The sequence below is a fragment of the Capsicum annuum genome, chromosome 2 (assembly GCF_002878395.1).
Source record: "Capsicum annuum cultivar UCD-10X-F1 chromosome 2, UCD10Xv1.1, whole genome shotgun sequence".
Taxonomy (NCBI): domain Eukaryota; kingdom Viridiplantae; phylum Streptophyta; class Magnoliopsida; order Solanales; family Solanaceae; genus Capsicum; species Capsicum annuum.
In genome coordinates this window covers 56,478,747-56,491,791 of record NC_061112.1, presented here as the reverse complement: position 1 = coordinate 56,491,791, position 13,045 = coordinate 56,478,747, and the positions used below count along the sequence as shown (strand labels likewise).

At 41.3% G+C, this 13,045-nt stretch overlaps 1 protein-coding gene, 1 non-coding gene and 1 pseudogene across 2 annotated transcripts; all 3 read right to left on the bottom strand.

Moving 5' to 3' along the window:
* Positions 1-1,248: 1,248 nt before the first annotated feature.
* On the bottom strand, positions 1,249-1,830 carry LOC107857773. The gene has a single exon (XM_016702597.2). The coding sequence runs from the start codon at positions 1,828-1,830 to the stop codon at positions 1,249-1,251; it is 582 nt and encodes a 193-aa protein (XP_016558083.2).
* A 3,228-nt stretch (positions 1,831-5,058) lies between these two features.
* On the bottom strand, positions 5,059-5,214 carry LOC124896490 (annotated as a pseudogene).
* A 4,447-nt stretch (positions 5,215-9,661) lies between these two features.
* On the bottom strand, positions 9,662-13,045 carry LOC124896473. Its single transcript, XR_007052834.1, has one exon. It is a non-coding gene; the product is annotated as a 28S ribosomal RNA (ribosomal RNA).

Here is a 13,045-nt window from a genome sequence, read left to right as displayed (position 1 = left end):
TTTTTGATGACATGCCCTAATAAGCTATTAGATCTCTGATAAGCTGTTAGGCATGTCATCACTCAGAAGTAGAAGGCAAAAATTTGAAGCATGCTTGATGACATGTTCTAAGAAGCTATCAGAACTTTGATAAGCCATCAGAAATGTCATCACACATAAGCAGAAGGCAAGAAATGAGAATCATGTCTGACGACATGGTCTAATAAGATATCAGATCTCTGATAAGCCGTCAGACATGTCGTCAGCTAAGGAGAAAAATCTGAATTTGTAATTTTGAATTTTTCTTAAGTTACGGATATAAATAACAGCTTTGAGGGTTTCATTGAAGAAGGAGTAACATCTTTAACTTATTCAAAAGACTACATCTCTTTGGTCTCTAAACTTGGATTTCAATTTTCAATTGTTTAATTTATTTGTGGGATATTCTTCTTTAATTGGGGAAGAGAATCAATTTCTGAGTACATCTTTTGTAAGTTTAATCACTTTGAATTATGAATTCAATTATTGTTATCGTTTTCTCTTTCATGTGGAACTAAAACCCACAACTAGGGGGATCTATGATTACTTCAGTATTGTCTTAATAATTGGTTAGGGTTCGAGTGATTGTGGGAATATCTTCATAATTCTTTTGTATTAATTAGTTTTTGTTGGTTTCAAACAATAGATCTTGCCTTATGTTGATTTGCTCGAACTGAGATATAAACTAAAGGTAGTGAATTATCAACGAGGATTTGGGAAGGTTAAGTTCCCATCTAATGATTAATGTTGTAATAAGATTAATCAACTCAAAATAAAATTAGTGTGACTAGAAGGTTCCTAAGTTTGAGAGAATTACAGAACTCAATATCGAGGTAGGTTGAGAAACACTTAGATGAACTGTCGATACTGATAATTTGGTGTTTCCCTTAAGTCACGAGAATCCAATACTATAACTATTATTCAATGGAGGATTACTAATCATAGTGATCACAACTCTAGTTTCTCTATATCATTGACATGAAATATTAGAGTTTAAGGTTTGAGTTCTAAGGCGAATTGAAGTGTTAATAACTTTTGTTCAATCATTAAAAACCCCTCATTTTATCTTTTGGTGTTATGTGTTTGAATTTAACTTGTATCTATAGTTTCAAATTAGTTTAATTGCCACTCATATTGTTCCTCGAGAATTCGACCCCGACTCCAAAGTTGGGTAAATATATTGATGATGACCGCCTAGAACTAAATTAACGTGTAAGTTGAGTGTTATCACTATTTCATGGACTGGCAGACATCGAATCGAACTACTTCATCATTCATCTTGAATAGTAGCTTATTTTCCTTAAGATTAATAAGTACACTCCCGTTTATGAGGAGAGGTCTACCCAATATTATGGGCACCTCAAAGTCCACCTCGCAATCGAGAAAGATAAAATCAGTTGGAAATATGAAACTGGCCACTTTCACTAATATGTCATATAAAATCCCCATGGGCTGCTTCACAAATCTGTCTGCCATAGCTAATCTCATTTTTGTGGGAGTGGGATCCCCTAAACCCAGTTTATAATACACATTAAGAGGCATCAACTTTATACTGGCTACCAAATCACAAAGAGCTTTCCCGAACTCAAGAGGCCCAATATTGCACAGGATGGTAAATGCTCCCGGGTCTGCCTTCTTCTTCACCAACGACCTTGTAGAAAAAGTACCACAATGATGCAGATTGTCCACCTTCTCAAAAGTAACTGTCTGGTTCTTCATAACAAGGTCTTTCATGCACTTTGCATACTCGGGCATTTTCTTTAATGCTTCAATTAATGGGAAGTTTATTGTCAACTGCTTAAGAATGGCCATAAACTTGCAAAACTTTATGTCGTCGGCCCTCTTTTTCAGCCAATGGGGAAATAGAGGAGGTGATTTTGGGAGCGCAATACCACCACTTCAGTCTCTTTTCCCTTGCTTTTCTCCAACTAATGAACCTGCTGATGATTGGATGGTGTATTATCAATAACTTCATCCAATTTATTAGACACCATTGGATGCTGATGATTGCAATTACTTCCTTTACTTAGCTACTGCCTCAGAAACACCCTTAATTTTTTAGATAGTTTTCCTCTTCTTTCGAATTAGAATCAACTCTTTCCTGGGATGCAACAACTTTCACCTTCTTCATTTTTTCAGACAATAGATGCTTAGTCAACAAATCTATCTGAGCCTTTAAATGTACCATATCCTGGTCACGATATTCCCCCTTCTTGAATTGCTCTACAGTCATACTACCAAACACAGTAGAGCTTGCTACCATAAAATCCCTAGTATTCCAAGCTTTACTCTGTTTGGTCATTCGATCAAGCATCTTTGAGGCCTCTTGGAATGTAAGGTCAACAAATAACCCTCCTGCAGCATTATCCATGTTTGGCTTGGTAATAAAATTCAAATCGTAATAAAGAGCCTTTATCAGATGAATATCCATCATACTATGGTTCAGACATTGCATCAACTTCTTTTTAACCCCCCGAGGTCTCATAAAGAGCTTCAGTGGGAAGCTGTCTGAAGTTACAAATTTTATACCTCAACTATACACTTCTGGAGAGTGGAAAAAAACTTTCCAGGAAATCCTCTTTCAACTACCTCCAGTTGGTTATAGAGTCGAGAGTCAGTTCATTCAACCATAGTGTCACCTCCCCATACAGAGACAACGGAAACAAACGTAGTTGGATAGCATTCAGACCTACTCCAGGATTATCAAATAACTTGAAAATGGTGACAAAATTCACCAAATACATGTTTGGATCATCTCCAGGAAGACCACCGAAAAACCCCTTAACATAAAGGAGTTGAATCATCGTACTATTAATGTTAAATATAGATCCTTGTGCTAGACGTGGAGGAATGATAGATCCAGTTTCACCTACTATATCTATTTCATCTTCATCATCATTCAGATCAAACTGCACTAGTTGACGCTCTTGCCTTTCCCTAAAGGGACAATTTCTGTTAATATTCCGATTCACTGGTGCAGTCATATTTTCTGCACACCTTGGATTAACAAGATCTAACAAGTCATCATTCCCCAAATCATCTTCATCAAGATTGGGATGATGTGCCTTCTTACCATCATTCTGTTGATTTAGTTGAGCTCTAGCCAAACCGGCTAGTCTTTCAGCATCTTGGGGATCTACCATTCTGCCAATTAGCTGCGGTTTTGGATGTATTGGTAATAATGGTGCACTTGATCTTCGTGTACTTGGCATACACAATAACTCCTCTGTATATAACAAAAACAACTAACAAAATTAAAATTTGGGAAACTTTACCAAAGGTCAATTAACAAATATAAACTTAATTGACAACCTTATTCCCCGACAACGACTCTAAAATTTGATAAACCCAAATTACACCTCTCTTAGGAGAGAGTAAGCGGTAGCTGTCAAATATAAGACCCAATTAGTTTGGGTGTCGAATCCCATAAGGAATACTCTGTTCACTAAGTATTGTGACTATTATTAGACTGTTGATATAAGGTTCTTGAGTACAAGGGGGTTTGGATGTGTTAACAATATTCTTTCGTAGTTTTATTACACAAGGTCCAGCTTATGAGAGTTAATGTAGATGTAATTTCAGTGAGAATGAATTAACTAGAGTTATGCTCACCAAGATGTTCAAACAGTTAGGGTTGTGAGTTTGTGTTGGAATTCTAACTTATGTATTCAATTGCAAGAATTATTGAATTATAAGAATTACCATGTGTTTCTAAACCTAATGAGTGTTTCACCCTTTACTTCTCTTGAACTTAAAGGATTCATCCATTATTCAATAACACTCTCATGAGGGTTGATCCTGCTAAGGCATCAACCTGCTAACCCAAAGGGTAAACCTATGGAGTTAATGTGAATTACTTTTATTCCCAATATCCACTTTCTTGTCAGACCAGTGGTATTCATGGGCTCACTTCTCAAGTTTGCAACCAACAGATGTCACTATAATGAAGAAAGATTCATGCAATTTCGATAGATGTTAGAAATCAAACTGATTCACAACCCCAAAATAGTTCTCTACATCAAGGCTCCCATAACCCTAGTTGTGGGAGTTTAGCTACTCATCTCCATGTAAGAAATAAAAGATATACTTATGTTCATAGATGGATTTAAGAGAGTACTTACTAAAGTCACAATATTGTTCTTCTCAATCATTAATGGAAAATATAAAAAAAAATCAGATCTCAATCTCTAGATTCAAATCTCAATGAAAAGTGTTACACAACTGTCAATAAAGGAGAAAGTATGAAACTAATGATAAAAGATGCAGAATAAACCCTAATACTTGGTATTTATATGATTCCAGAACTTGGGTTTTAAAATTCAAACTAGTATTTTCCGCTTCATGGTAGATGGGTCAAGCGATGGTTCATCGCAGGGCTGACAGTTTATCGCCTGGACCATCGCAGGAGCTCCAGTGTGTCTATGTTCTATTTTTGGTCGACGGGAAGGGCGACGGTTCATTGCAGGGTCGATGGTTCATCGCTTGGACCATCGTACGACATCCAGTGTTCCTTCATTCTATTTCTTAGCGAAGATTTAGGCCGAAGGTTCATCGTAGAGTTGATGGTCCATCGCCTGGACCATCAAAGTCTATCCAGTGTCACTATCTTCTATTTTTGAGTGACAGTTTAGGGCAATAGTTCGTCGAAAGGTTGACGGTCCATCGCCTGAGCCGTAGATGATCTTTTTCATTTGTTTTAACCAGTTTATCCAAGTTATCCTTTACACTCAGTCCTTATCTTGAAAACAGTAAAGTACACAGTTAAATACAGCAATAGTTACTTGAAAATGCATAAATATCCTAAGAAAAAGGCCTAAAATGTTCTGTCAAAATAGGGTCCTGGAGTCCGGACGCACGATGGGCTGTAGCAGTGACAACAAAGAGAGTTGCATTACAAGTAAAACTAGCTACGACCTCCATCGACATAGACTCGTATTTAGTCCCACAGCGAGCTCAATGAATATGGGAAGACAGTGTCTGCCCTGCGATGACTGCACACCCTGTGATTGAGGCATGATACGATGGGGGCAACTTGATGCGTGACACCTAGGCTGATGTGCCATCGACCTAATGGCTTCAGGAACAACTTGGATTCAAAGACTTGATGGCTCACGGGATTTTGCATATCACACCAAGTATTGCATTTTGCTACGTTCTTCATCGATGCGAGAGCTGAGATATCCATTGTCAAGAGTCTTTTTCATTTACAAAAGAAGAATAGGTCCCCCTGACGCACGTTGTAGATAGGGCGCGAGGGGCTGGCTATCAATTTAAGTATTCCTTGGTGCTTTCCATGCCGGGGTTCGTTAGTCACCCGACGTGCATGCTAGGAAAACGCACCAAGGATGAGGGAAGGCACTCGTGTGGAGGGCCGAAGCACCCCGCTGCGTGGACTCCCCAATAGTTAAACACGTTTGCGGGTTGTTCTGCTTTACAGGTTTAGACAATGATCCTTCTGCAGGTTCACCGACAGAAACCTTGTCAGTTATCCTTCTCTAAATGATAATATTCAATGGACTTCTCACGACGTCACGGGCAGAGAACCACCCATGTCACTGCGATGCAAAAATTTTACTATATTTTTCAATCAGTTGGAGTGATGGACGGTGTTTGTAAGGGGAAGAGACATAGTCAACGCGAGTTGATGAGTCCCGCTTACTTGGATTCCTCAATGAAGACCAATAATTGCCATGATCTATCCCCATTATGATAAAATTTCAAAGATTACCTGGGCTTGTCAGCCAAGGCTATAAACTCATTGAATATGTCAGTATAGCGCGCATATGGCCTAGAACATCCAAGGGCATCACAGAACTATTATTGCCTTAAATTTCCATGGCCTAAAAGGTCGTAGTCCCTCTAAGAAGCTGGCCGCGAAGGGATAACTCCGCATAGCCAATTAGCTAGCTGAGGTCTCATTCGTTAACGGAATTAACTAGGCATTCGCTCCTTCAACTAAGAACGACCATGCACCACCACCCATAGAATCAAGAAAGAGCTCTCAGTCCGTCAATACTTACTATATCTGGACCTGGTAAGTTTCCCAGTGTTGATTTAAATTAAGATGCAGGCTCACTCAGGGTGGTTCCCTTCTGTCAATTCTATTAAGTTTCATCCTTGTGACTATACTCCTCCCGAAACCCAAAAACTTTGATTTCTCATAAGGTGTCGGCGAAGTCCTAAAAGCAACATCCGCCGATCCCTGGTCGGTATCGTTTATGATTGATACTAGGATGGTATCTGATCGTCTTAGAGCCCCCAACTTTCATTCTTGAACAATGAAAACATCCTTAGAAAATGACTTTGCAGTTGTTCATCTTTAATAAATCCAAGAATTTCACCTCTAACTATGAAACACGACTGTTCCCAATTGTCCTTGTTAATCATTACTCCGATCCTGAAGGCCAACGTAATAGGACTGAAATCCTATAATGTTATCCCATGCTAATGTATACAGAGTGTAGGCTTGCTTTGAGCACTCTTATTTCTTCAAAGTAACAGCTTCGTAGGCACGAATTTTCCAGTTAAGGCTAGGAGCACATCGTCGACAAAAGGGACGAGATGACTGGTGCACACCATAGGCGGATCGGTCAGCCCATCCCAAAGTCCAACTACGAGCTTTTTAACTACAACATCTTAAATATACGTTATTAGAGCTGGAATTACCACGGATGCTGGAACTAGACATGCCCTCCAATAGATCCTCGTTAAGCAATTTATATTGTACTTATTCCAATTACCAAACTCATTTGGCCCGGTATTGTTATTTATTATCACTACCTCCCCGTGTCAGGATTGGGGAATTTGTGTGCCTGCTGCCTTCCTTGGATGTGGTAGCCATTTCTCAGTCTCCCTCTCAAAAATCAAACCTCAATTCTCTGTCACCCATCACCACCATGGTAGGCCACCACCCTACCATTAAAATTTGATAGGGCAAAAATTTGATTGATGCATCGCCGGTTCCCAGTTTAATAGTCTGAATTTAGTTATTCTTACACGTGCATGAATTAATCTTTGAGACATTCATATGAATACTGGGAGGATCAACTAGGTAAAATTCCTCATCGATGCCGGCATCATATGAGCCTGTCCTGCCCAAAAGGGTGCGGATGGGTTCAAGGCGAGCGTGATAGTCGTTTGGAAGGAGCATTGTATAGGGCAGATAGGAGACAATAAAGACACCACACCCACTGCATCTACCACATCTGAGTATCCCGACCGCTACTCATGGACCACCAAATCGCACGATAAAGCGAGGAAGGCGTGGGACATGGGGGCGACCTTTAGGTTCACCCTGCGTATGAAATTCGAGGGGTGAAAGACGATCAATATAATTTGATAATGACTAGGCATTAGGTATGTAGCACAGTAAGCCAACTTTGAGCACGCTTAAATTGAGCTTGCCCTATGATCGAGATTAAAGGTGGGTCAAGATGTCGCTACTCCAGCAGGGATCCAACCTAACCAAACATGTCGAACACAACTCATACGTCGTGCGTCCAAATGCTCTATCAATGTACGCCCAACAATAGATATCGTGCGTTGCTGCTCATACGCATGTTGCAAGGCTAAATTAATTCTTGCTTGACACAATAGCCCACCCTTGGGGAGACCAGAGGAGATGAAGGTACGCCGAGGCTAGTGCACGGGTGCTGCCCATGTCGGCCGCCGGTGCTCTATGTAGATTTAGCTCAGCCTCATGTGTGCAGCTCCTAGAGCTTTCCGCAAGAGTAGCATCCAAAACTCACCGTACGCAATAAAGCACCGCGTCCGGAATCAAATGCAAATAGCCTCGTCGTGGATGACGCCATCGGTAGCAAACACAAACACACAATGAAGCATAGTCGATGTTGTTTTGCGGGCATCGGCGACTCGTATGGACTAGCCACGCATGCTTCCATATGCCCACACTCCACACCAATATGTCCATTGAGTGCCTATGAAACTAGTGACAGTCTCCTTGAAGTGCCTTCAACACCTCTACCCCCCTTATATATGCTTAAAAAAAAAACCCAAGTGACACGAGTTGACTTGATTTTGTCAGAGAATCATACTAGACATGTACGGACCAGAACTGTACAATTTGAAATATATGAAATATATTTAAAAATTATAAAAATATTAGAAAAATATTTGAAACGCATGAAGTAACCTTAAACCAATAATTAAGTGCATATTTGTATATATAACACAACGATATAAAATTTTAAAATTTAAGGATATTAAGTACAAAAAATATAACAAATATAAAAATAATGCGGAGGTATTAGTAAAATCACCCAGAATACACTAGATAAGTAACAACCACAAAACATGCATATTAGAATGAAGTAACCTTAAACCAATAATTGAGTGCATATGTATACGTATAACGTAATGATATAAAATATCAAAATTTAAGGATATTCAATAAAAATATTGGAAAATTAAAAAAATTATGTGGGTGACATTAGAAAAACCGCCTAGAATGAAATAGATAAGTAACAACCCCAAAACATGCATATTAGAATGACCTTAAACCAATAATTGAGTGCATATTTGATATTTAAATTTAAATATTTAAGAATTAAATAAAAAATTGAAAAAAAAAACTTGGGGACATTACAAAAACTACCCCAACATATGAGATAATATTGAAATATCAATAAAAAGCACTTAGAGTGTGTATTTAATGAAAGTAGTATGCAACGGTGAGGATGATGATGGATGAACCTTATGAAAATATTAAAATGATCGAACCTCGATTTACGCTCTTTTGAATTTTGCACGGTGCCTTCACCATGCCCATGGTGTCATGGTGCCTTGATGCGCTCACAGGAGCGCGGGTTCTAAGCACACAGTTCCTAGCTTAGGATGCCTGGGTACCAGGGTGCACGGTGGCTTGGTGCTAGGTTGCGCAGTTCTATGGTGCCTTAGTACCATGGTGCGTGGTGCCTTAGTGCCATAGTGCGTGATGCTATGGAGCGTGGTGCCTTGGTGCCATGGTGCTCGGTGCCATGGTGCAATGGTGCGCAGTGTCTTGGTGCCATGGTACCATGGTGCGTGGTGCCTTGGCGCCATAGTTCCATGGTGCGTGGTGCCGTGGTGCCATGGTACCTTGGCACCATAGTGCCTTGGTTCCATGGCGCCATTGTGCACAGTGCCGTGGTGCCTTGATGCAACCAACTTAACAAATACACTACCATGGTAGGCCACTATAGGTCCTTTAACATTTTTCATCACGGCACTTGACGATACTTGTTTTTCTCACTGCTGATTTCTCCGGATGTCCGAGCCTGGGTCATTTGATATGTCTCTAGTATTGCACTTGACTGTCACCTAAACCTTCAATTACGATATGCCTTCATGCACTAATGTTTATGTTGCAACGCATTGCTGGGATCTTAAGCCACACACCAAATCGCAAAAAACCTTTCATTATAACGTCGTAGTTTTGCACCAAAGGCCACTTGATATCATACTTGTCCGTTTGGAATGAAACGCACGCGACACTTAAAAAATAAGTGGTGAACCTAGATGAGGCTATGCTGTGGCATGCTCGAGGGTAAGATGAACTCACAATACTTAGTTGGATTTTCCAAGTACGAATGTACAAACTTCCTTCGGAGATGGATAGAAAAATGATTGGATTAGAGGGGGAAGGAGGAACCAGAGTAACAAAGGGATGAATCTCAGGGGATCATGGCAGCAAGGCCACTCTTCCACTTAAAATGCCCCATCACATATTTAAGTCATCTGCAAAGGATTCTACCTACCGCTCGATGGAAATTGTACTTCAAGGAGGCCACCGAGACCCTTCTGTTCCGATGGCTTAGCAAACGACACATGCCCTTAGGGGATGAGGCCCCTACTGAGGGTCAACAAGAGGACGACGGGTGCATCTATCTCTTATAGAGAAAATTTTGACTTAGAGGCATTTAGTCATAATCTAACACAGGGTAGCTTCTCACCACTAGATTTTCATCCAAGCACGATGAACAATTGTGTGAATCAAAAGTTCCTCTCGTACTAGGTTGAACTATTATTGCGATAGTGTCATTTGTAGGATAAATCTAACCAGTCTCACAATGGTCTAAACCAAGCTCACGTTCCCTATTTTAGGGTGAATAATCCAACACTTGGTGAATTCTGCTTCACAAAAATAGGAAGAGCTGGGAATGAACGATAAAAAATCAACGTCGCTATAAACGCTTGGCTGCTACAAGCAAGTTATCTCTGTGGTAACTTTTCTGACACCTCTAGCTTCAAATTTTGAAGGTCTAAAGGATCATGAGGCCATGCTTTCATGGTTCTTAATCATACTGCAAATCAACATCAAATGAGTTTTTACCCTTCTGTTCGACAAGAGATTTCAGTTCTCATTTAGCTTATCTTAGGAAACCTGTGGTATCTTTTAACAGATATGCCTCCCTAGCCAAACTCCTCATCTGAAAATCTCTTCCACCCAGGTCACCCTGCAGAGTGAGCCTTGGTTCCAAAATGAGGGGCATCACCCCACTTTCGATTCACGGAATAAGTAAAATAACGTTAAAAGTAGTGGTATTTCACTTTTACCTTTCATATCCCACTTATACTACACCTCTCATGTCATTTCACAAAGTCGGACTAGATTCAAGCTCAACAGGGTCTTCTTTCTCCGTAATTCTGCCAAGCCCATTTCCTTGGCTGTGGTTTCGCTAGATAGAAGATGGGGACAGAGGGAATCTCGTTAATCCATTCATGTGAGTCACTAATTATATGACGAAGCATTTGGCTACCTTAAGAGAGCCATAGTTACTCCGTCCATTTAACCAGGCTTGGTTAAATTTCTTCACTTTGATATTCAGGGCACTGGGTAAAAATCACATTGTGTGAATATTCATTGGGACCATCACAATGCTTTCTTTTTATTAAACAGTCAAATTACCCTTGTCCGTACCAGTTCTGAGTTGGTCGTTTGATATGCAGGGAAGGCCCCAAAAGGGACTATTCCCAGTCCATCCCCCGCCCGGCATGGGGCGACCTGCCTCACTGAGAGAAAAGGTTGCGCAATCTACCTACAGTCGATGGGTTCGGGACTAGGACTCCCGTGCACAGCCCGTAGAGCCAATCTATTTTAAAAAGTTATAGATTCATTTTGCCAACTTCCCTTGCCTACATTGTTCCATCGACCAGAGGTTGTTCACCTTGGAGACCTGATACAATTTTGAGTATGACTGGGCGTGGATGACATTCGTTCCTCCAAATTTTTAAGGGCCACCAAGAGTGCACCGGATATCACGCAACATGCGTTGCTCTTCCAGCCGCTGGATCCAACCTCGGACCAAGTTGATTCTAGGGTGGGAAGGCTGTTAAATAAGAAAGATAACTCTTCTCGAGGCTCCCATTGATGTTTCCAAATTTCATAACGTTGTCGTCGACCACCACGTCCCTGGTCAAGATTTTAACCTGATTCCTTTTCGGAGTACGCATGAAATGCGCTATCTGTCGGGGTTTCCCTAACCCTTAGGATTGACTAACCCATATGCAAGTGTTGTTCACATGGAACCTTTCCCTTCTTCGGCCTTCAAAGTTCTCATTTGAATATTTTTTACTACCACCAAGATCTTCACCGATGGCCACTCCGCATGGGCTCACACCAAAGGTTTTTCAGTGATCACCGCGCCCTTCAAATATTGGGGCCTGGCACTTGCCATGACGGCTGGGTGTAGGTCACATGCTTAAGGGCCATCCATTTTCGAGGCTAGTTGATTCGGCAGGTAAGTTGTTAAACACTCCTAAATGGATTTTAATTTCCATGACCATCGTCTTGTTGTCTTAAACGACCAATGCCCTTTGTGGGATCTAGGTTAGCGCACATTTTGGCACCATAACTTGTGTTCCAGTTCATCCCGCATTGCCAGTTCTGCTTAACAAAAATTGCCCACTTGGAGCTCCTGATTCCGTGGTGCGGCTCAATAAATCAGCTTTATCATCCTACCTATTCAATGTTCGTGAATAGTTTAAGGGAATTGCTCCTTCGAGGCCTCTAATTATTGGCTTTACCTAATAGAAGTTCGCGCGCAAGCTCAAGCTATCCGGAGGGAAACTTCAAAGGAAACCATCTACTAGATGGTTCGATTAGTATTTCACCCATATACCCAAGTCAGATGAATAATTTGCACGTTCGTATCATTGTGGGCCTCCACCAGAGTTTTCTCTAGTTTTACGTCTCTCAGGCATAGTTCACCATCTTTTGGCTCCCGACAGGTACGCTCACACTCGAACCCTTATTAGAAGATCAAGGTCGGTCGGCGGTGCACCCCTTAGGGAGATCTCACCAATTACCATTCTTACCTCTTACGGGTTTACTCACCTGTTGACTCGCACACATGTTTGACTACTTGGTTTGTATTTCAAGATGGGTTGAATGTGGAGCCCACAGGTCAGCGTTCGGAGTGCGCAGATGCCAAAGCACGCCAGAGGTATGCGATTCCTGCCATAATTGTGGAGACATCGTTCCACTAGTGTATCAAGAGCCCAGGCTTTGGCCGTCCTCTAATCCACGATGGTCCACGCCCCGAGTTGATATGTGGACCGGCTCGTCCCTATTCCATATCTGATAGGGGCGTTTCAACGGCCCCCATCCGCTTTCCTATCGATAAATATATGGACTCTTTAACTCTCTTTTTAAATTCCTCTATATCTTTCCCTCACGGTACTTGTTCGCTATCGGTCTCCCGCCCATATTTAGCCTTGGATGGAATTCACTACTCGATTTGGGTTGCATTCCCAAAAAGCCAACTCGTAGACAGTGCCTTGTAGTGTGATAGGGTCTGGGCATAATGGGGCTTTCACTCTCTTTGCCACCCTCTTTCAGGGGATTTGGGCCCGGTCTGCCACTTAGGACACTTCTCCAGACTACAATTCGGATGACGGAGCCACCCAATTCTAAGTCGGGGTTGTTCCCGATTTGCTCACCGTTACTAAGGGAATCCTTGTACGATTCTTTTCCTTTGCTTATTGATATACTTAAACTCAGCGGGTAATCCCGCGTAAACTGGGGTCG

What these genes read in the sequence shown, in the direction of transcription:
- LOC107857773 (XM_016702597.2), bottom strand. Translation starts at nt 1,830, where the DNA reads ATGGCCATTCTTAAGCAGTTGACAATAAACTTCCCATTAATTGAAGCA.